Source organism: Numenius arquata, chromosome 12 (genome assembly GCF_964106895.1).
Source record: "Numenius arquata chromosome 12, bNumArq3.hap1.1, whole genome shotgun sequence".
Lineage (NCBI taxonomy): Eukaryota > Metazoa > Chordata > Aves > Charadriiformes > Scolopacidae > Numenius > Numenius arquata.
Window position 1 is genome coordinate 15,824,619 of NC_133587.1, and position 21,767 is coordinate 15,846,385.

At 54.0% G+C, this 21,767-nt stretch overlaps 1 protein-coding gene across 1 annotated transcript; it reads left to right on the plus strand.

Annotated features, from left to right (window-relative positions):
- Positions 1–1,800: 1,800 nt before the first annotated feature.
- Positions 1,801–20,992, plus strand: MAP1LC3A (microtubule associated protein 1 light chain 3 alpha). The gene is made up of 4 exons (XM_074157138.1): positions 1,801–1,929; positions 11,827–11,882; positions 19,100–19,206; positions 19,720–20,992. The coding sequence occupies exons 1-4, from the start codon at positions 1,890–1,892 to the stop codon at positions 19,880–19,882; spliced, it is 366 nt and encodes a 121-aa protein (XP_074013239.1). The 5' UTR covers positions 1,801–1,889; the 3' UTR covers positions 19,883–20,992.
- The last annotated feature ends 775 nt before the right edge of the window (positions 20,993–21,767 follow it).

Sequence of the window (21,767 nt, forward strand, 5' to 3'; positions counted from 1 at the left end):
AATCCTTTGCTTGAGGATGCAGTCACTAAAGTTGGTGGGTTTGCCGTGTCTAATGCCACATTACTGCTTTTTTTTAGGTATTTTCTGATTGAAAGGACCTATATTGGGACATCTCTACATGTATCTTAATTATAAAAGTGAATCTGAAGAGTTTACCCTTCCTTACCAGTGTGTGTTTAATTAACTACAGCTACCACTGGATCAAGGAATATCCGTGATGTAAACCATGAAAGTAATTGTTTCCTTTCTTGGGTAAAGTACAAGAATTTGTTTGATTGTAGTTATGTGTATTTTTCTTCTAATCGGTGACACTTTTAATAATTGGAGCATTTTTTTTTTAAACGGGTGCATCTTTCACGTCTCTTTTTACCGAGGTTGTACTTAATCCTTTGACATGGTGTGTTCCCTCCTCTTTGGTGCCAGCTCCCCGGACACGATGCAGCGCTGCCCCGGTGGGATGCAGCCTCCCTTGCGGCATTCCTTGAGGAGGAATATTAAAGATGGCTCTTCGTGAAACCTTGACGTTCTGTTTGCGGTTTGGTTTTTTTTGATTCATTGACGGTAGCTCCAGAAATAGCCTGCCCTATTTGTAGTCACGCTGCAGTCTTTAAAATATTCAGCCTAGACGTGGCTGCTCCCAACGCAGCGGGGAAAACAAGAGACTCATTAGTGGAGGAATGATGGGGGTAGCGTTGGGAATGGCAAATACCCGATAATCTGGGCGAGATGAGTTCCTGTGTGGGTCTGTCACCTGTAGGAGCTCTCGGAGACGCTGTGGTGTGGGGGGCCTGGGCAGGTGTCTCCCCCCCAGTGATATCGGGGAGGGGTTTGAGCTGGGAGCTCCAGGAAAAGCCACTGAGGCACTGACACCCCCTGAGAACCCCAGCCCAAGGGCACTTCTGTCCTCAGACAGGGTCCTCTGCGAGCAGCGCTGGGAAGAAGCTTCGTTAGTGTGTGTGGGAATCATAGAATCATGGAATGGTTAGAGTTGGAAGGGACCTTAAAGATCGAGTTCCAACTCCCCTGCCATGGGCGGGGACACCTCCCACTAGAGCAGGTTGCTCAAAGGCCCCTCCAGCCTGGTCTTAAACACTTCCAGGGATGGGGCATCCACAACTTCCCTGGGCAACCTGTTCCAGTGCTTCACCACCCTCACAGTAAAGAACTTCCTCCTAATATCTAATCTATCTCCCCTCTTCCAATTTAAAACCATTACCCCTTGTCCTGTCACTACATTTCCTGACAAAGAGCCCCTCTCCAGCTCTCCTGTAGCTCCCTTCAGATATTGGAAGGCTGCTATGAGGTCTCCCCAGAGCCTTCTCTTCTCCACGGTGTGGAGAAGAGTGGTGAAGAGTGGGAAGAATGGTGGCCTTCCAGTGCCTAAAGGGGCTACAGGAGAGAGGGAGAGGGATGTTCATCAGGGAGGGAGCCATAGGAGGAGGGGGAAGGGTTTGACACTGAAAGAGGGGAGATTGAGCTGAGATCTGGGGAAGAAATTCTTTGCTGTGAGGGTGGTGAGAGCCTGGCCCAGGTTGCCCAGAGAAGCTGTGGCTGCCCTATCCCTGGAGGGGTTCAAAGCCAGGTTGGAGGGGGCTTGGAGCAACCTGGTGTGGTGGAAGGTGTCCCTGCCCAGGGCAGGGGGGGGACAAAGTGGTCTCCAAGGTCCGTCCTCCCCCGGACCGCTCCAGGACAAGGACCGGACCCGACAAACACCGCTCCCCCTTGCCCCGCCGCTGAGTGGGCGGAGCCCCCCCCAAGCCCCGCCCCCTCCGGGCGTGCTGCGCTGACGTCACTGCCCCGCTCCGCCGCAGCCCCAGCGCAGGCCGCGCCGCCAGACGGAGCCGCCGCCGGCACCAGCGACCCGGCCCGGCCGCCCCCGCCCGCCCGCCATGCCCTCGGACCGGCCCTTCAAGCAGCGCCGCACTTTCGGTGAGTCGCGCGGGGCGGGTGGGGGGGTCCCCGCTCCCCCGTCCCTCCCTCCGCTCCCCGCCGTGCTGACCTCCGGGGCGCCGTTCCCCCCGCGGCGGGGGGCTCGGGCGGGCTCCGCCGTGTGAGGGCGGGCGGCGGGCAGGGCCGGGCGACGGACGGACGGGGGACCGAGAGGCGGCGGTGCCGCAGCCGCCGCGCGGTGATGTCATCCCGGCCGGCAGCGCGGCGGGGCGCCCACCCGCGCCGGGGGCCGGCAGCCCCGGGGGGCCGGTGCGGGGCTCGGGCCGGGCGGAGGGGTGGCAGCCCCGGGGGGCTCCGGCCGAGCCCCACACCGGGGGGGCCGCGCTGGAGCCGGAAGGCGGGTTTGGAGCCCCCCCCCCGGCCCCGGCTGCGCGGGGGCGGTCTGTATATTTGTACTTTATATGGGGCGGGGTGGTTGTCCCTCGGGGGGGAAGGGGGGTGCCCTCTCAGGGAGCCCATGGGTTTTATCCAGCCCCGAATAACAAATCTGTCGGAGCGAGGGGGGCAGGTAGGGCAGGTGTCACCCCCCCGTGTCACCCCCCCGTGTCACCCCCTGTTTGTCCTTCCCAAAGAGCTGGGGTGACCACAGCGAGGGGCTCTGAGCGCAGGGCGAGGCTGGTAGCCAAGAGGCCAATGGCCGTGTTTCACTCCCGCCCAGGGATTGTTCCAGTCTTTACGCTTCTGACTGTCGGAGCACGGTGACATCGTCAGGAACTGCCTTCCCCACTCCCCGTCTCGTTAGTGGTAGAGGGGTTGTGGCTCCAAGAATTTGATGCAGCCCCCCTGATGGTTCCCTACACCCAGACCTTTGTCAAATGTAGGTGGTGGGAAAGCTGAAGTGACTCAAAGCTCAAGGAGGTCACCAGGGGAGGTACCACATTTGGTTGCCAGACCCGATCATGAAATCGGATGAACCATCAACTGCTGTCCCCTCTTGCCCTTTGCCAGCTGGCACTGGGAGAGGCGCCTCTTTCTGGCGGGTCACATCCCGAGGAGGACATCGGTTGAGCTTGACCGCCTGAATAATGCTGAAATCGGTGTATTCGTGCCAAACGAGGCCTGGGTTTGTGTCAGATACTGCCCAAAGGCAGGTGAGGGCCTGTTTCCTACTGGAGTTTGAAAATTGGAGCTTTTTTCCTCCTGAACTGCTGATCCAGCCCCTCGCTGCTCTCTTGGAAACTGTAAATATTTAGTAATTTATTGGCGCAACCCTTCCGGCCTTGAATGCCTATCCAGCCTGCTCCTGCCATGGCCACCGAGCCGAGGCACCGTGCACAAACAAGAACAACCTGAGGTGTGGGTGCCCTGGGATACTTTCTCGGCACCATCACTGCCTTCTCCGAAGCCACCTATTAAAAGCAGCGAACTCCCAAATCACACCCTTGGTAGCCACCTCCTGTTAAACTGGTGAGAATCGGCTTCTTAGGGTCGGGAGGAGCCTGGTTTGCCTTTGCAGATGGCTCAGCCTTTGCGCGAGCCAGAAGGAAAACAAAATCCCAAGCTCCAAGTAGTTGGGAGAAAGCGGGATGGGATTAAAATAGCCCGGGAGGGACGGAGAAGGGAGGGGGGAGCGGGGGGTTTTGGTGCTCCCTGTTTCTGTGTACTTTCTTCTGCCCTTTTGCTCTCTCTGCTGACTGGTCTGCGGAGCCTGGCTGGGAGGAGGAGGAGGAGGAGGCCTGGCAGCCCACGCAGCTGCTTTGTGTCAGGGCTGGGATCGCTGGGTTGGAGAAAGTAAATACAGCTTGTTTTCCTCTTTGGATCATTACACAAGGGGAGCGGGAAGCAATTGTTTACAAGGCAGTTGGAGAGGGCTGATGGAAAACATCGCCCGTGACACTGTGCCCTAGGAATGGCGGCGTTTTTAAGGGCTTCGAAACTTTATGGAAGTGGAACGGTTCCAAAAACAGGGAGAAAAGGCAGAGTCAGGACTATGCCTGTTTACAAAAGGTACCCTGGCTCTGGTGTCACGGCCAGGGGAAGAGTCTGCTTTTCTCCACGCATGTTTTCCCCCTTCTTGTATTATTGAGATTTGTTTTCCCATGACTTCCTTCTGCTTGTTCATCTGCTGGTGTCTGGGGTTCTATCCTGAACAAAATTTCAGGATTTCTCTCCGTTATTGTTGGGGACTTGAGAAAGGGACTGGCTGGGAAACGCTGGGGCTTTGAGCCCAGGTGTGTTGAGGGCAGTGAGTGGTGACTTCTCCCTGGATCCAATGTGCCATTCCTGGTGAGAGGGTGATGCTCCGTGACCTGGGCTGGTCCTTGGCACGTCTCTGGCCGAGCATCTTTGCTCTGGGTGCGCAGTAACCCCCTGCTTCCATGTGCCAGACCCGACAGCAGAGGCAGCTGCTTTCTGTGTGCTCACATCCATCGTAGGAGTCCAAAACAATTCCCAGAACAAAGCTGTGGTCTGTATGGAAGGAACAGGGTGTCCTGGCTGTAGCCAGAGCGTGTGGCCACCTGACAGCGGCACCCCTGTGCTTCCCATAAGGAGTGTGAGTCCTTGGGAGCATCGGGCAGCGCTTGCACCTCCCACCCTTCTTGGGGTGATGGTTGGAGTGGGCTGCTCTGCTCTGCAGGGCTGCCCAGAGGCTTCAGGCCTTGTTTGTGAGGCAGCCTGTGACCAGTGTGGTCACCGACATGGACCTTAACCCCCCACTGGTGGTCGGGCAGCTGAAAGTAGGGTGGCCTCGTGCCCCAGCATCCTGCTGACGTGGAGGCTCTTGGCAGTGGGACATGTACGCCTGTGTCCTACGGGTCAGCTGGAGCCCCTGGCGACGGGACAAATGTAGAGGTTTGACCTCAGCCTCTCTGTGCTGAGCGTTCCCATCCCAGGTTCGGTCCTCTGGGAGATCTGCCTTCAGTTCTGGGAAACTGCTCCTCTTTGGAGGAAAGATAAAGTCGGTGTGTGGGGCTGGATTCCCTCCCCTCTTGGCAGTGTCACCTTCTCTGGGGGCTCGTCTGATGTGAGCCAGGAGGGCTTGTACCAGCTGAAAGACCAACAGTGTCCCACACACTGTCCTGTGCTTCTGGTACTGCCTCCAGCTCTGGAGTCCTCAGCACAGGAAGGACATGGACCTGTTAAGAGTGGGGCCAGAGGAGGCCACGGAGATGCTGGGAGGGCTGGAGCCCCTCTGCTGTGAGGACAGGCTGAGAGAGTTGGGGGGGTTCAGCCTGGAGGAGAGAAGGCTCCGGGGAGACCTTAGAGCCCCTTCCAGTCCCTAAAGGGGCTCCGGGAGAGATGGGGAGGGACTCTTGATCAGGGAGGGGAGCCACAGGACAAGGGAGAATGGTTTTAAACTGGAAGAGGGGAGATTGAGACGAGATCTGGGGGAGAACTTCTTTGCCGTGAGGGCGCTGAGACCCTGGCCCAGGTTGCCCAGAGAAGCTGTGGCTGCCCCATCCCTGGAGGGGTTCAAGGCCAGGTTGGAGGGGGCTTTGAGCAACCTGATCTGGTGGGAGGTGTCCCTGCCCAGGGCAGGGGGTGGGACTGGATGGTCTTTAAGGTCCCTTCCAACCCAAACCATTCTGTGATTCTATGATTCTCATAACGGTTTTGCTTGTTGGTGGCTTGGAAAAGCATCTTGATCTTGATCTGAGGTTGGCTGGTGAGTCAGCTTGTCCTCATACTCGTGCTCCAGTGGTTGTGCTGGAAGAGATGGGATTCCTTGAAATGAGGCTGCTGTTCCGAGCTGATGCATAGCTGCCTGTGTCTGATTGTGTTAATTACCGAGGACATTCTGTGACATGATTTGTTTGGGGGGTTAATTGTCAGCACTGAAGAAAATATTGGTACAATAAGAACTGAGCAAACATCCAGAGCAAATGCCAGCCAGACATGTAGACCACAAATATTGATTTTTTTTTTTATTTTTTTTTTTTATTATTATTATCATGCTTTTAGAAAATAAAAGGTCCTGACTGGCAGCCAGGAATAATAAAACCTGTATGTCCTTTGTTTGTGACTTCATATTTTCGTCACTACGAAAACCTCAGATATCCCCTAGAGCCAGACGGGTGGAGAGTGAGGAACCCAGGAGCTGTAGGACTGGTGGACTCATGCTGCCTCTGACATCAAGTAGCCACGAGCCGCGGGCAAGTCATCTCCTGTGGCTCCCGTGTTCCTTCTGTGGTGGGTCCGGGTGGGGGGCAGGAATCACAGCCAGCAGAGTCACTCGGGAGGTGTTCCTATGTGTCACCCTGCCTGTGGGACGTTCTATGGTCGACCTGCAGCGTGTAAACACCCCCCATCCTGCGGTCCTGCAGTCGTTTGCTGCCCTTTTGTCTTCAGGAGGCAGTTTGGAAATAGGCCGTGAGAGAAAATGGAAGGAATAAATTCAGGACTCTCGCCTCTGGCTGGTCTCCCCAAACAGGCCCGGCAGATCTCTGCGTGTCCGGGCATGTTTGTGCACAAATAGCAGTGACCGGGGCCGTGCAAAGTCTCTGTGCACGTGTGTGGTGTTCGGCATTAAAACACAGCCCTCTCGGGGCTGCCAGCTCTTTGTTTGAGCAATTGGAAGTGTCCTGAGTAGTTCTGAGAAATCTGAGTGCGTTCCTGCCGTCTTGGAGGAGAAGACGGAAGAAAAGGTCAAAGAAAAGCCGGAGGGAAGCCCTTGCAGAGGACAACCTCTGGGGACGGCCCCCATGGAGGGAACTTGCTGTTCTCTTTCTGAGGCTAATGAAACTGTGATTAAATGTTGAGCATAAAAAAAAAAACACACCCCAGTTCCTTATCTGGAGCTGTGATGTAAACACTCCGTGTGCTGTCCAGATGCGGCACAGAGGGCACTGCCCGTTTGCCCCCCATGCTCAGGAGGTGTGGTGGGTTGGAAGCCCTGGTTTTGGCTGTTTGAATGGTTGAGGGCCCGTGCTGGCCCTTGCTGGCCCACAGCAGGGTGACGTGGTACTGTGCAACCGGAGAACGGGCATCCTGATGTTAATTTAGACTTCACAGTTGTCCTGTGGCTCCGCTTGGTCACGAGCTGAGCCCTTATCGTGGATTTGCCGGATACAAATACTCATTCCTGGAACCAGGCTCAAAATCATACTCAGTTAAATTTTGAAACTGCTAAAATATTAAGCTAGTTCCTGTTTGTCTTTTAAAATCCATTTTCAAGCTCTGCTCTGGAGCCAGGAAGATTGGGGACTTATGCAAATGCACGAGACTGCTGAGATCCCTCGGAAATCCCAGGGCTCCAGGCATCCAAAAATCCTCCCAGGTGTTACACATCCCATAATGAAGCTGTAAAAATGAAATGGAGAGTTGTGCAGACAGATCATCAATTGCTCCACGTCTGTGTTGGTAATTCCTTCCTGTGACAGCGGACCATCAGGCTCTACTGACACCGTGTTGCAGAGATGCGTTTTCTATCAGACATCAAGTTCAAAACAGTGTAGTTTTGGTCCCGAGTCATTCATCCTGTCCGGAGCCCCCTGGGATTTGCAGACAGAAGGAGGAGAGTGCAACCAAAGATGAGAGTCACTGCCAGGTTTCTGCAGCGCTGCTGTCCTGCCTGACCTGGGACTTAGACCCTCTCATGGTGGTGAGAACAACTGTCCCAGGACGTGGCTCTGTCCTCTTCTCCTCCAGTGGTCCTTCTGGCCTGAGAATGAGCTCTGCAGCGTTGGGCAGGGCCAGGTCAGCCCAGCTCTGGTGTGAGCTGTGACACATACACAGGGGTGTGTTTCTTGGTGGTTAGAGGTGTCTGGCCCCAGGGTGGTGTGATATTACCAAAATATTTATTGACGTTCATCTGGAATGACCTGCATAACTTGCCCGTGTCTCCAGCAGTTGCCAGCTCATCCCAGATGCATCCTGATTTAAAACCATGCAACTCCTCCTCTCCTTGCAGAAAATCTCTTGGAGAGAGGACCATATTCTAGCAGCACTCTGCCCAGGGACTGACCACAGCAGCTTCTTGAAGAAACATGTTCATTTTTGCATCTGCTTCAGGTCTGAGACAGATCCACCCCAGGCTGGCTGGTGGAGTGTCCTGGGGGTGGCAGTGAGGAAGCCACCAGGGATGTCTGCTTGATCCCTGGGATGTGGGACCATGGGGAGAGGCAGGAGCTCACGGCTGAATTTCTACTCTCTGCTTTGCCATCCACATGCAGCTCTTGCTCAGCTGTGGAGCTGTTGACCCGGTAGCACCTTGATGACATTTCCAGGTGGTATTTTTTTCTTGATGGTGTTTTCTGAGCAGCATTCCTGCCGGTGACAGGCAGCAGGGCCGGTCGTAGAGTCAATCCGCTGCCCCAGGGCAGCTCCGGCGCCTGGCCAGTGTTTGTCTAGTGTCTCCTGAAAAATGCTGTCCCTTACGCAACTGCGCTGTTGGAGAACTTCCCATGTGTTTTCCTTCTGTTCCGCCATCTGTATCTTTTGTCCAATTGAGCTCTTTTGCATCCAGGGCCGTCGTTCCCTCCCGTGTCTGCACAGCAGAGACCTGTCTCTCGTAGCCAGGGTTCCCGGGCACCGCTGATAAAACAGGTTAATGCTCGGAAAGTCCGGCTTAAAAATTTCTGCTGTTCTCCATAACTGTCATAATGATCTCATCCTGCATCGCCACGGGACACGGTGTGACATCTTTGGGAGAACAGCTTGGGAAGGACCTCTGTCAACAAAACAGCTGAGATTCTGGTGTTTTGGGCAATTTGCAGGCTTTGCTGTTGGTACTTAGTGGAAACAGCAGTTGGAGGAGAAATAGGCGATTTTCCTGGCATATGCAATGCTATAAAAATACCCCGCTCTTTCAATAGGCCCTCGCAGTGAGATTTTGCTAGGAATAACCAATAAAATGTGTGTGGTTTTTTGTCTTGCTGCCATCTGGAGCTCTCGCTTCCTGGCAGTGGGGAGAAGCCCAGCGTCCCCCCCTGGCAGATGTGTGGTGCCCACGGCTGGGAGGGGCGACGGTGTCCTTCCCTCTGCATCACAGCAGCCGGCTGCAGCCCCTCCGTCCCCTCCTGCTCGGAGCCCCCCAGCTGCTGGAGCCAGACGCGGTGTTTTGCTTCTCCCTGCAACAAGGAGGGGGAAAAATGTTGATATAGAATGGGTTGCCCTTGTGGCCAAGAAGGCCAATGGCATCCTGGGGTGCATCAGGAAGAGCGTGGCCAGCAGGTGGAAGGCTGGTGACCTCTACTCTGCCCTGGTGAGGTCCCATCTGGAGCACTGGGTCCAGTTCTGGGCTCCCCAGTTCAGGAAGGACACGAAACTGCTGGAGAGGGTACAGCAGAGGGCTACAAAGATGGTGAGAGGCCTGGAGCATCCCTCTTATGAGAAAAGGCTGAGGGACTTTGGTCTTTTTAGTCTAGAGAAGAGAAGGCTGAGGGGGGATCGGATCAGTGCCTATAAATACTTAAAGGGTGGATGTCAGGAGGATGGGGCTAGTCTTTTTTCAGTGGTGTCCAGTGACAGGACAAGAGGCAACAGGCACAAACTTGAACATGGGAAGTTCCATCTAAACATGAGGAGGAACTTCTTTCCTGTGAGGGTGGCAGAGCCCTGGAACAGGCTGTCCAGAGAAGTGGTGGAGTCTCCGTCTCTGGAGATGTTCAAACCCCACCTGGACACGTTCCTGTGGGACCTGCTCTGAGTGACCCTGCTCTGGCAGGGGGTTGGTATGGATGATCTCCAGAGGTCCCTTCCAACCCCATAGCATTCTGTGATTCTATGCTCCCAGGGAGCAAGAAGGGGTATCAGGTGTGTGGCTGCCCTTCCCCACGTGCAGCCTAGTGTTGGGTGCTCTGAGATCACCTACATTACTAGCCGTGATAACATGCAAAGGATGCAAATTTGCCTTTGGCGAGTTGCTTCTCAGACCCTTCTGATGATTCCCTGCATCGCTGGGGCTTCCCGTGCAAACAGTTCTGTGATCCTGCAGGGAAACACGTGATGTCCAGGAAATTCATCCACATGGCCATCTGATAGTCTGGAGAGAGCTGCAGGACAGGGTGGATGCTGAAGCCAGAAAAACTGGCCAGCCGTGAGGACACACAGCTTCTGTGGGCTCTGTTAGTACCCAGCACCTCTGAGCTGGCTGCAGTCAAGCTGCCTGAAGTCCTTGTGCTGGTGTTGCCCCCTCCTGCTATGGCTCTCCAGTCTTTCAGATGCTCTGTCCTGCTGAAGGTTGTACACCGCGAACACGTGGGAGCGGAGCTCTGCAGAAGAGGTGGGGACACGTCCTTCTGGCTGATGCTTGTGTTGAGTGCTGTGCCTTGGGTCCTTCTTGTCCCTGTGTCCTTCAGGGCTCCCAAAGAGGCACTGCTGTCCCAGCGTCATGTGCGATGCTGATTTCTGCCGAACTCCTTGCTGATTGGGACCTCGGGGGAAAACTGTCTGTATCACAAGGATAACTCTGGATGCCCTGGAGTGTTGGAAAGGGTGAAAATGAAACATGAGGAACTACAGCTTCAGCCATAAGCCCCAAAGCAAATATGCCCAAATTTTCCATTAAATCCAGATAATCTTGCTCTGTCTGGAGTCCTACAGAAGAAAGGTCTAGCAGTTCCTAGCAGAGGGATATTTTCCTCTCAGAGGTGACAGAAACGGTGCTCAAAAGCTTCTGTGGTCCAGTGATTTTGTAGTCTTGTGGCCTCTAGAGAAACTCCAGTCTCTTCCCAAAGCAGTATGTAGCCAATATAAGCAATAAGGTCTTATTAAATGGTTAGAGGAGAAACGCTTAACATTTGTGGGGAGAAAACACACTCAAACACATGTGCTTATCATGCCCTGTGTGATCCTGGTGGGTTGTGAGGAGCTGGGGCTGCCTGAAGCAGGTCAGGAGAGTTGGGCTTGAAGCTGGTGCTGCACCAGTGACAGCACATGTGACTGGGACGATGCGGTACCCACATCTTGTGTTTCTAGGCAGTTCTTAGTCATTGACCTTCACCCCCCAGCTTTACCTACTGTGACCCATGAAACTGCTTCCCCTGAGTGCTTCAGATGGGCCACTGAAGGCTGTGAAGCTCTTCCCAGGGTAATGATAACGTGAGGAGGAGCGTAGGTCTGTAGCATCCCAAGGGGAGCACACACAGAGCCATACCTGGCCCTGGGATGAATTCTTCCCCTCCTTTCTGCCGCTTTGAGCTGTGGAAAGCAGAGAGCCCCCTGGTAAAGGAGTGAGGGGGCACTGAAAGTCTCCTGCAAGCTCCAAGAGCATACAAGCTTTTACGTACTGCCTGTTGTGCGTGTCAGTAAACGTGAACTCTGGAGGAAAATGGGTTAGAAGGTGAGAACTGCAGAAAAAACCTTTTAATACGTGGGTCATCTCCTTGCTTAAGCTTTTCTTGCTGTTTCCACGACAGGTCTAGAAATACGTTCTGTCGGGCCAAGAGCTGTTGTAGCTACTGAGTAGATGTATGATAGAAGGAGTCCTCCTTGGCAAGGCCTGTCCCTTGGATGGAGGCACCGTGCCAGACTGAGTGCGCAACAGGAGGAAGGACATGGCTAAAACCCAGCCCCAGGTGGAGAACTGTCTCCTCAGGGGAAGCAGCCAGGAGACGCAAAGAGCCCCAGATTCCAGAGCCGAGACCCTAAAGCTGTGTTGCTGCCTGGTCATGAGCTGCAGGGGCTTAAGGTAGATTTAGGAATAGAGTTTTGTAATCCTTATGGTCTCATCTCTGGTTTCCATGTATGTTGCCCAGTTTTACCAGGCAGGTAAAATCCCAGCCTTGGGGGATGATTGGGGTGGTTGGAAGCCATGAAGGTTGATGGGTGAAGCTGACACCTGGCTGACCATCTCACTGCTGCAAAATGTTCAGAAAAGGCCAGAATTTGCATTTCTTTTGTCAGCTGTGGCTTGCAGGGCGGTTACCTCGTTTTTGCCTGAACTAGCACAGCCAGATGTTTCTAACTTTGTTGTTTTTCCTTCTTTCTTTCCAGCGGATCGTTGTAAAGAAGTACAGCAGATCCGAGAGCAACATCCAAACAAAATCCCGGTAAGTTACCCCTCTGGCTGTTCTGCGTTAGTCTTTGTTCTCAGGAGCCATGCCACTGGGCAGCCTCCACCAGCCAGCCACGGGGGCTACACCACTTTGCTCCCCAGAATCAATGCAGGACGCTCTCCACAAGCTTCCAGTGCCTTGTGCGTGCCAGCAGCTCAATAGCAGACCCCATTCTCAGCAGCGCAAAGTGCAGCCTTTCTCTTAAACTTCATGCCCGCCCTGGAGGCAGGGCACCGATTTGATCTCAGATCAACTTCCAAGCCAGCACAGCAGAAGACTCTGAAATGGCCTGTTGTTGGTGTGGTAGGTACCTGACTTCTCCTGCATAACCTGGTAAGGATTTCTCTGCCCCTGCCCAGAGAAAGATGTGTGAGATGATCTGTGCTGAAAGCAGAGAGGCTCTGTTAGGGTAGAATCATAGAATGGTTAGAGTTGGAAGGGACCTTAAAGACCATCCAGTTCCAACCCCTTTCACATGGGCAGGGACACCTCCCACCAGACCAGGTTGCTCAAAGCCCCCTCCAACCTGGCCTTGAACCCCTCCAGGGATGGGGCAGCCACAACTTCCCTGGGCAACCTGGGCCAGGGTCTCACCACCCTCACAGCAAAGAATTTCTTTCTAGTATCTAATCTAAATCTCCCCTCTTTCAGTTTAAAACCGTTCCCCCTCATCCTATCACTACATTTCCTGACAAAGAGTCCCTCTCCGGCTCTCCTGTAGGCTGCCTTCAGATATTGGAAGGCTGCTGTGAGGTCTCCCCGGAGCCTTCTCTTCTCCAGGCTGAACAACCCCAGCTCTCTCAGCCTGTCTTCATAGGGGAGGTGCTCCATCCCTCTGATCATCTTTGTGGCCCTCCATTGGACTCGTTCCAACAGGTCCATGTCTTTCCTGTGTTGAGGACTCCAAAACTGGACACAGTATTCCATGTGGGGTCAAATTCATACCGCAGCCCAACAGTCGCACCCGTTCTGTGCTTTCCCAGCATCTGCTGTTGACACGCGTAGGTGAGACTCCATGAATTGCCTCTGGTTCTTCCTGCCCATCTCAGATCTAATGCTCTTGCTCTTTGGCTGTGAGTATGTTTTTGATGTCCCTGCTGAGTATTTGCTTCTCTTCCCGAGAAGGTGGAGAACTTAGAGAAATAACATATACTGGGCTCGCTCGAGTTAGTATTTGCAACACTATTGCATGCATGACCAAAAAATGGGACATGTTCCTAGTCCAGCTCACTCTCGGTGTTGGATGAACATCAGCCTTGTCTTAAAATCGCATACAATCTCTCAGTATTTAGCCTTCAAGGCTTAATGTCTCAAGCTGCTCTTGGCACACACTAGTCCACTCCTGCCTTGCTCTTCTTTTGATTTTAGCACCACGTCTTCTAGCAAAAATAATTCTTTCTCTTTCTTCTCTCCTGCCACCGCCATGGTGTCCACGTGTCAGCCCCTCACAGCACACTGGATATCAGTATCATCTACACATTTATTGACTGCTGCTTTTAATGTGGTTTTTATGGCATTAGACTGGCTCTGTGTTTCTCCAGAGTTGTGGCAGAGCTAATTACAGTGCCTTAAGGCTCTAGCAATAAGGACAGGCTAGAAATCAGTTGTAGATAAAATTTACATACATGCATATATCAAGGGCCTGTACACAAATGTGGGAAATGAGCAGAAGGAGCCAGAACTATGCAAACTTTTGCTGGCGTTACTGAAACATGGTGGGAGAGCTCTTTGTGTTGGGGCCAAACACCACATGCCCCAGGAGAAGGCTTCTGCATCACTGGGACCTGGCTGCTGGTGTGGTTGTCTGGGGAGGCTCAGCCATGGTAGAGACTTGTCCCCTGCTCCAGTGACCGCTTTGCTGGGTGCATTATTGTCCTTGATGGTGTCCCGAGTGCCAGTGTTGTGAGAGGATGAGGGGCTTGGCTAAATGCTCGGCTGCTTTGCTCTCCTGGGCTGGCTGACACGGCAGGGGAGGACATGTTGAGCTGCAGGTTTTGCTGGAGCAGTAAAAAGAATCAGGAGGAGAGAGGGTGTTGAAGGCTGTGGGGGGTCCAGTGTTCATGTCACTGGTGTCTCTAAAGGCCTGGTCCCATCAGACCCTGGCACCGAGGCTGGTGCTGTCTCTTCTCCTTTACATAGCAAAGTTCCTGCAGGTCCCTATTGGTACTTTGGGTGCTTGGGCTGTGAGCAGAGCCCCGTGCTGTGGACCCCCAGCCATGGCGGGGGGGTGGCCGTAGGTCTGAGCAGTGTGGGCAGACCTGCTCTCAGAAGGGCTTGCTCTTGGGTGAAAGGCAGGAGAGGCTTGTGTTTGCCGAGTGATGACCTCCCTGGAGAGGCACCAAAGGGGCTTGAGCTCACCGGCCAGGGGCAGTTAGGGAGAAGGTGGCCCAGGTCATGCCGCTGTCGCGGGCAGAGGTGACAGCGAGCTGTGCTGCAGCTGCTGCCCTCTTCCTGCATCTCCAGTTTCCACCCAGAGCCCTCGGGCCAGTCCCTTTTTGCTTTGACAGAGGGCCAGGAGGATTTACAGAGTGCGTGGCCTGGCCTGGTGCCCAGGGAAAGGCTTTTCTCTCCTGTTTCCATCAGGGTACTTCCAGAGGAGGCTGGGGAAGGGGCTGTGTCACCTACTTCCAGGGGGACAGAGCTGGCGGTGTGTCCGTCTGCGCCCACCAGAGACAAAGCAGTAGATAACCTGGCCTCTGCCTGAGACGGGGAGTTCTCTGCTTGTGTTTGAAGGGAAATTGCATCCCAGGATGCCTCACAGGCACGTGTAACAAAGAGATGGGCAGGAGATAGGGGCTCCCCAGTGTTTCCCTCTCCATCTCGTGCCAGGGGCTCCTTTGCTGGCTCTGCATTCCCCGAAGCTGGCTGCACTTCCACGGTAAAAAGTGCTGAGCAGAGGAACACACAGCTCTTGCTGAGAAGGACATGTTGTGGTGGCAGCGAGGTGCTCCTCAGGCTTAGCTCTGCTGGGAAGGAGCCTCCAGCTCCTCTTGCAGACACCTACAGGGTGGCTCCTCCTCAGGCGGGCAGAGCCAGCAGAGAGCCTCCTGCCTTCTCACTGGGACCTCCTTCCACAGCCTCAGCAGATGCTTTAGAAATCATCTTCTGCCCCGTTAGAGGATAGACCGAGCTTATACTTGCCCTCCCCTGCTGTTGGACTCTCCTCCTGGAGCCCTTCTCCAGGAAGGTCTGAGCCTGTTGAGGAGCAACTGCTTTAAGGCAGCTCTGGTGAGCCCTGGAGACTCTAAAATCACCGGGGAGCAGCTTATGCTGGGCGGTGAATGGGAGGAAACCATTTCCCAAAGCACTGTAATGCTAAATCCGGCGAGGCTGGGGAGACATGGGCTGTGCTGCTGCGGAGGGTGGGCTGGGGGGGAGCCACCTCCCGGGCTGGTCGGGAGGGCTGAGGCTGTGTTTGGGGTGCACAGAGGCCTCTGTTAGATTATAATAAGGTGATAATAACATAATAGGTGATAAAAAGTTCACTTGCACACCCACAGAGGAGCACGGAGAGGTAATGGCAGGTGAGGGAGCCCAAATGATGGCCTGCCCCGGCACAATGGTGGATGGAAACCCAAATTATGGACATGGAGGAAGGGACAACCTTCTCTGGGCTCCTGCGAGGGCTGTGCTGGGGGGCTGCAGACCCAGTGTCCAGGGCTGACACAACTCAAGGTGGATCAACACCAGAGCACCTTTTGGATGGAGGGGGTTGGTTACTGAATATATTCCCAGTAGAAGACCTCCCCCCTGCTCAGCTGGAGGGGGACAGGATGAGACTGTTGGTGCTGTCTGCGTTCAAGGGAGTGCTCTGCTTTCTGGTCATCTCTGTGCCTGGCTATGGTATATGTATGTATGTGTTACATATATGCATTTGCGTGTGTGCCTCCGGGGAATATATCCTCAGCCTTGCTGCTGGTTAGACCTGGGGGCATGGAGCGCTGCCTTTGTCGGGCTGCCCAGATGCAGCCCCGTTCCCTACCAAAATCCCTTTCCACCTCTTCAGACTGGTCCCAGATAGAGGGTTGAGTCTATAAATGCTGCCTGAGCCCCCTCTGTGGTGAGGCTGGGACCCCAGGCTCTGCCCTGAGCCTTTCCACATGTGCCCAGCTCGTGTTATTGCTGCAGAGAGACCTGTGGTGGGTTCCCGCTGCAGGAGGTGGTGTCCCCAGGAGGAGGTGTCCCACGCTGAGGAACCCCCCCGGCCTCAGGCAGCAGCTTGGAAGAGGATACGGGAGCGGAGGTGGCTTTGTGCACAAGCCCTGTGGCCACAGGGGTGTAATATTAGCATTTGATCATGCATTTCCCTCCAGAGCGAGACAAGAACGTTTTGTCCATGGGCCACCTGTTCCCGCGGGTGGGGTACCCAAATAGCAGCTCCTGTTCTGGAAACACAAACTCCGGGAGCTCTTCTACGTGACAGCCCCTCTGTCTGCTCAGGGCACAAGGCAGCTGCTGCTTTAACAGCCAGGACATCCTTCTCAGCCCATTCTTGTATTAATCGAGTGGCTTTTCTTTGTGTGGTGGGACCGGCTGGTAAGTGGAGACCTCTGCCTCTGGTCCTGCTCGATGTAAGCGAGAATTGAGGTGTAGCCCAGGTGCATGTAAAGGTATATGCACGAACGGTAGCTGCGTATTTTGTGCAAACTACTGTTAGAAACTTGAGGTCCTGCTGTTGCCTCTCTGTTTCCCAGTGGCCAGAGCAGCACCCCAGTATGTTGCTGGTATGAGCGTCCAGTCCCTTGAGACTGTTCATCTCTCTGTTTGTTTTTTTTTTTTTTTTTTTTTTTTATTGGTTGGACTAGATGATCTTAAAGGGTCCCTTCCGACCTAGGTGATTCTGTGATTCCCTGTAGCCAAAATACTCCTCTCTCTGACTAGGACTCAAATTAAATACAGTAGGACGGTTCTGCTTGTCTTTGTCCTTCCCTGCCCTCCTCTTGGAGGCAGGAAGGGACATCAGCAGGTTGGTAAAGGGCATCCTGAGGCATGATTGAGATGAGATCTCAGGAAGAAATCCTTTATTCTGAGGGTGGTGAGACCCTGGCCCAGGTTGCCCAGAGAAGCTGTAGCTGCCCCATCCCTGGAGGGGTTCAAGGCCAGGTTGGATGGGGCTTGGAGCAGCCTGGTCTGGTGGGAGGTGTCCCTGCCCAGGGCAGGGGGTGGGACTGGATGATCTTTAAGGTCCCTTCCAACCCAAACCATTCTATGATTTAGTCTGTTGCAGGAAATGGTTCTTTTATCAGGTCCCCATCTTGTAAAAGGGGCCGAAGGAGCAATACCTGGCTTTCCGTCGTCTTTTTCTCTGGCACGCTTGCTCAGTACCAAGAGGAGACATGGCCAATGTGAGAATGCACTGGTGGACTCATGAGGGCCTTCATGTGCTGCTTGTCCGGCCCTTGGCCTCCTGGGTTCCTCTTGTGTGAGCTTGGTCCAGGATGGACTCTGATCCAGAGAGCTCTCACCGAGGCACCTCACAGCCCTCCTTCACCCAGGAACTGCCTGCAACATGGCTTGGCCCATCCTGGTGGGCCTTGAGATAAGCCCTGCGGTCTGGGGAGCTCATCAGACATTCCCAGAATCCCAAACAGAGCGTCTGATTTGGCTTTGGTGTAGCCAGGCAGCAGCAGAGGCTGGTGTGTCAACAAATGAGGAAGGGAAAGGCAAATCCACGTTCCTGGAGGTTCGCCTGATCCTTTTTGGCTCCACAGAGCCATCTTCTGGGGCTCCTGATCTCTGCACACTGCTCCACCCCTCCCCTGCCCACAGGCTGTTTGCAGTCTCCCCTGTATTTTTGGAAAAGACCTGGGAAAAAGATTTATGGGAACTCCTTGCCTTATAGTGAAAAAATAATGTTCAGTCTCAAGGGGGAGAGGAAGAGGAGGAGCTGACAAGTGTGCCAGTGTCTTTCCGTGGAGAAAACAACGAGGTCTTGGAGAGAGTGAGAGTATCACTGTAATGGGAACATGTGGAGCTTTATAAGTAATATCACTACTTATTTTAACTGCCACCACCTTGTTTCTTGGAATACAAATAGTACATTTCCAAGCTGATTTAGAGTGGCGGTTGTAGCTGTACGCGCCTTAACAGAAGGAAATCATTAATTATAACAGCAGGAAAATGGAACAGAAATCACTGTGTAGGTGTGGTGAGATCCTAAGCATGACCTTCTGCAGGGGAGGACAGGTCGGGCTGTCCCCGTGGTGGCACTGTGCTGGCGTGCCCTGGAAGCTCACCGCATTGTTCTGGTGGCACAAGGGAGGAGTGGCCGTGGGTTTCTTGATCCTCTTGGGAGTCAGCGTGTCTGAGCGTTAACGTGAGGAGCGGGGCTGGCGAAACCCAAGCTCCCCCTTTCTGAAGGAAGTGCCTCGGGGGTGGCTTTGCAGTGATTTCTAAAAACTGCTCATTTGGGAATATCTGCAGCTTTTCCTGAGCATGCGGGGTGACAGGGTGACGCTGGATGGCAGCAGCCCGGAGTTGTGGCACAAAAGGGAAGGGAAATATCTCTTGCTGTGCACCGTGAGCTCAGCCCTTAGCTCAGGTCAGCAAAACCTGTGGGTTTGGTCAGTCTGAAAGCGATGTTAAAATACACTTCGCTCCTCTTCCGGATCTCCTGCCTTTCAGGGGAGGCAGCTAAATCAATCCTCTAATGCCCACTGTTCCTCAGCCAGCCAGAGTGATTGGTGCTTTAGGTCTCTTGTCTGGGATGCTCTCCACCATCGGGCTCAGGCAGGCAGATGGCTTCTTGCTGAAGACCTGTCTGCAGCCAACCTGATGGTCACTGCCCTGTCTAACAGAATCACGGACTGGCAGGGGTTGGAAGGGACCTCTGGAGATCATCCAGTCCAACCCCCTGCCAGAGCAGGGCCACCCAGAGCAAGTTGCACAGGAACGTGTCCAGGCAGGTTTGAATGTCTCCAGAGAAGGAGACTCCACCACCTCTCTGGGCAGCCTGTTCCAGGGCTGTGCCATCCTCACAGGAAAGAAGTTCCTCCTCATGTTTAGATGGAACTTCCTAGGTTCCAGTTTGTGCCTGTTCCCTCTTCTCCTGTCACTGGGCACCACTGAAAAAAGACTTTTTTTTTTGTTTGCTTCACCCTCACAGGAAACAAAGTGGGCCCTTACCCCAACTTCTCCACTTGTGTTTAATTTGTGTTTGACAGCGGGGCACTGTAACCTGTGGCTGACTCTACCATTGACTTTCTCCCCAGGTGATCATTGAACGCTATAAAGGGGAGAAACAGCTGCCGGTGCTGGACAAGACCAAGTTTCTTGTCCCAGACCATGTCAACATGAGTGAATTGGTCAAAATAATCCGGTGAGTGGGGTGGCCCCGGCTGGCACGCTGTGAACCTGTCCTCACCCACAGGCCCTGAGGTGGGGTGAGGGTGAGGCAGCTGCTGAGGGTGGGATGGGGATGTGACAACCACAGCATCCTTGTGTTTTGGGACAGAATGCTGTGGGGTGTCGAGGCGGGGCAGGTTCTGAGCATCTGGTGAAGGACTGTGACCTCTCCCTCATAGGGACACTCCATGAGCTGATGAGGGGGACTCCAGTCTCCTCCTTCTATCCTTCAGCTCAGATGGAAGAGGCCCCTCTGCTTTGCCCTTGCCAGCAGCGCTGGGAGAAAGGGGCTTTGTGGAGTCCCATCTCAGGAGGCCTCGGAGCCCCGAGCAGCTCAGCTGGGCTCATGGACACCGTGTCCTCAGCCCGTGGGAGCAGGTCCCGCTGTATGGGCGTATGAGCAGTGTTGTTGGGGGAGGCAGACCTTGCTGTCACAGTGCCCACCCAAGCTGGGTTGATCCAGGTCCTTCTGCCCTTGTCCCCACAGGCGTCGCTTGCAGCTGAATCCCACCCAGGCTTTCTTCCTGCTGGTGAACCAGCACAGCATGGTGAGCGTGTCCACCCCCATCTCGGAGATCTACGAGCAGGAGAAGGACGAGGATGGCTTCCTCTACATGGTCTACGCTTCCCAGGAGACCTTTGGCTACTGAGGCCTGCTGAGAGGTGGCATGTAGAGACAGATGAACTGTGGTGCACGGGCCCCCGGCCTTGGAAGACAACACAACCAGAGGCTCATCAGAGGGGGGGCCGCGCTGCCTCCCTTTCTCTCCCTCCCTCCCCTTCCCACCACCCCGTCACCAAAGAGGCTTGTGGCGTGTGTTGGACTGGCACAACCCTTCACCTCCCTGTAGACCAGCCCCGCTCCCTTCCGCACCCACCCACCCACCCAGGGACGGACGGACGGACGGATGGATGCCCACACGCCCACCTGGGGGGCCTGGGCTCCCTGTCCCATCCCATCCCCATGGCCCCCTCCTTGGCTGCTCTCGCTGTGCTCTGTGTGCGTGTCCGTAGCCCGCTGCCAAGAGTGATCGGCCGGTGGTGGAGGGAGGAGAGGACGCTGTCGCCTCCGCTTTGGGCACGGGGAGAGCCGCCTCTCCTCCCCCGCGCAAAGAAGGGGCAGGAGGTCTGCAAAAGCAGCGAACCAATGTGACCGTTGCTCCCCAGTTTTAATTGATTTTAATTACACCCATATCAGATTCTTGGTGCTACTGAGTAGATGTAGGCGTCTCTATAGGACTGTGGATAATGTATATCCTTTAGATTTATTTTATTGGATTTTTTTTTTATTGTTTGGGTTTGGTTTTGTTTTTTTTTTTTTAGGGATAGATGGGAATGGGGAGAGGGGGTAATCTTTCCTGTATTCTGTAGGTCAATAAATCCGGCTTCGTTGCACTTTAAAGCATAGTAGATGTCAGAGTGGAATTTACTTTTAATTTATACAGGTTTGCCATGTATAGTGCTGCTCCTCGACAGTTGTACCTGGATCGTCTTTTGTTTATTTTTTTTTTTTAAATAAAATTGATTTCCCTTCTCTCTGTCTCCCCATTGCATGCAATTTTTCAGTCTCAGTGTGGCGAAGAGTTTGCTCAAGGAATGTACTGATTTATATTTGCTATGTTCTCATTCCTGTTTCTCGTGTACGATACCAAAAAAATGTATATGATAAAATCCCAACCAGTTTAATCTATACAAAGGTATATATATATAAATATATATATAAAATAAACATAAATTCAAGTTGTGCTTGTAGGAATGTTATGTTCCCATCTCACTTGTCTATGTTAATTTCCCTGGTGTCTGTCAAGCGAGAGCGCTGCGTGTTCCCCGTGTTTGCTGGTGTCTCACTGTGTGCCCCCCCGAGCCCCTGGGGCTGGGGGGCCGAGGCCAAGGTGGAAGCTGGTGGGTTCCGAGGACAGAGCACGGGATAGCGACGTGGGAAACACGGGTTTCCATGCCCCACCCGGGACATAGCGCTGGGTAAATCTCTCGTCCTGTGGCCACGTTTCTTCATCTGGAAATGAAAAAATTGAGGTGGAGGGCATTTGCAAAGTCTCTGCAACAGAGACCGTCTTCTACAGGAAGCTTTGAGGGGTGCAGGAGATATCTCCCTGAGCACTCAGATGAAGCTGTTTTCCGACCAAAGGCAGGGGCTGATGGCTGTTAGCGTTTCAGTGGGTTTCCCTGCCCCTCGCCTTGCTCTTCTCTGGGCTGCCCAGCAGAGAGGGTTTAGGTTCTGTTTGCTGGAGTTGCAGCTCATGGTCTTACATCCTGTGCCTGCAGGGGATCTTCTGCCCAGGACAGGAGCTGGTGACAGGGACAGACCCAGGAGAGCGCAGGCAGGCAGGTAAGCACCCAGCAGAGTGTAGGGGACAGCAGTTGCCCCACTGGGCAGGAGCAGCAATGGGGTTGCCCCTTGTTAAGCACCAACCTCATGATATTTACAACTTCTCTGGGCAACCTGGGCCAGGGTCTCACCACCCTTACAGCAAAGAAGTTCTTTCCCAGATCTCATCTCAATCTCCCCTCTTTGAG

Excerpts from the sequence above, each read along its gene's own strand:
- MAP1LC3A (XM_074157138.1), top strand. The coding sequence starts at position 1,890 with ATGCCCTCGGACCGGCCCTTCAAGCAGCGCCGCACTTTCG. Across the intron at positions 1,930-11,826 it reads CAAGCAGCGCCGCACTTTCG|CGGATCGTTGTAAAGAAGTA; the intron begins GTGAGTCGCGCG and ends CTTTCTTTCCAG. Across the intron at positions 11,883-19,099 it reads AACATCCAAACAAAATCCCG|GTGATCATTGAACGCTATAA; the intron begins GTAAGTTACCCC and ends CTTTCTCCCCAG.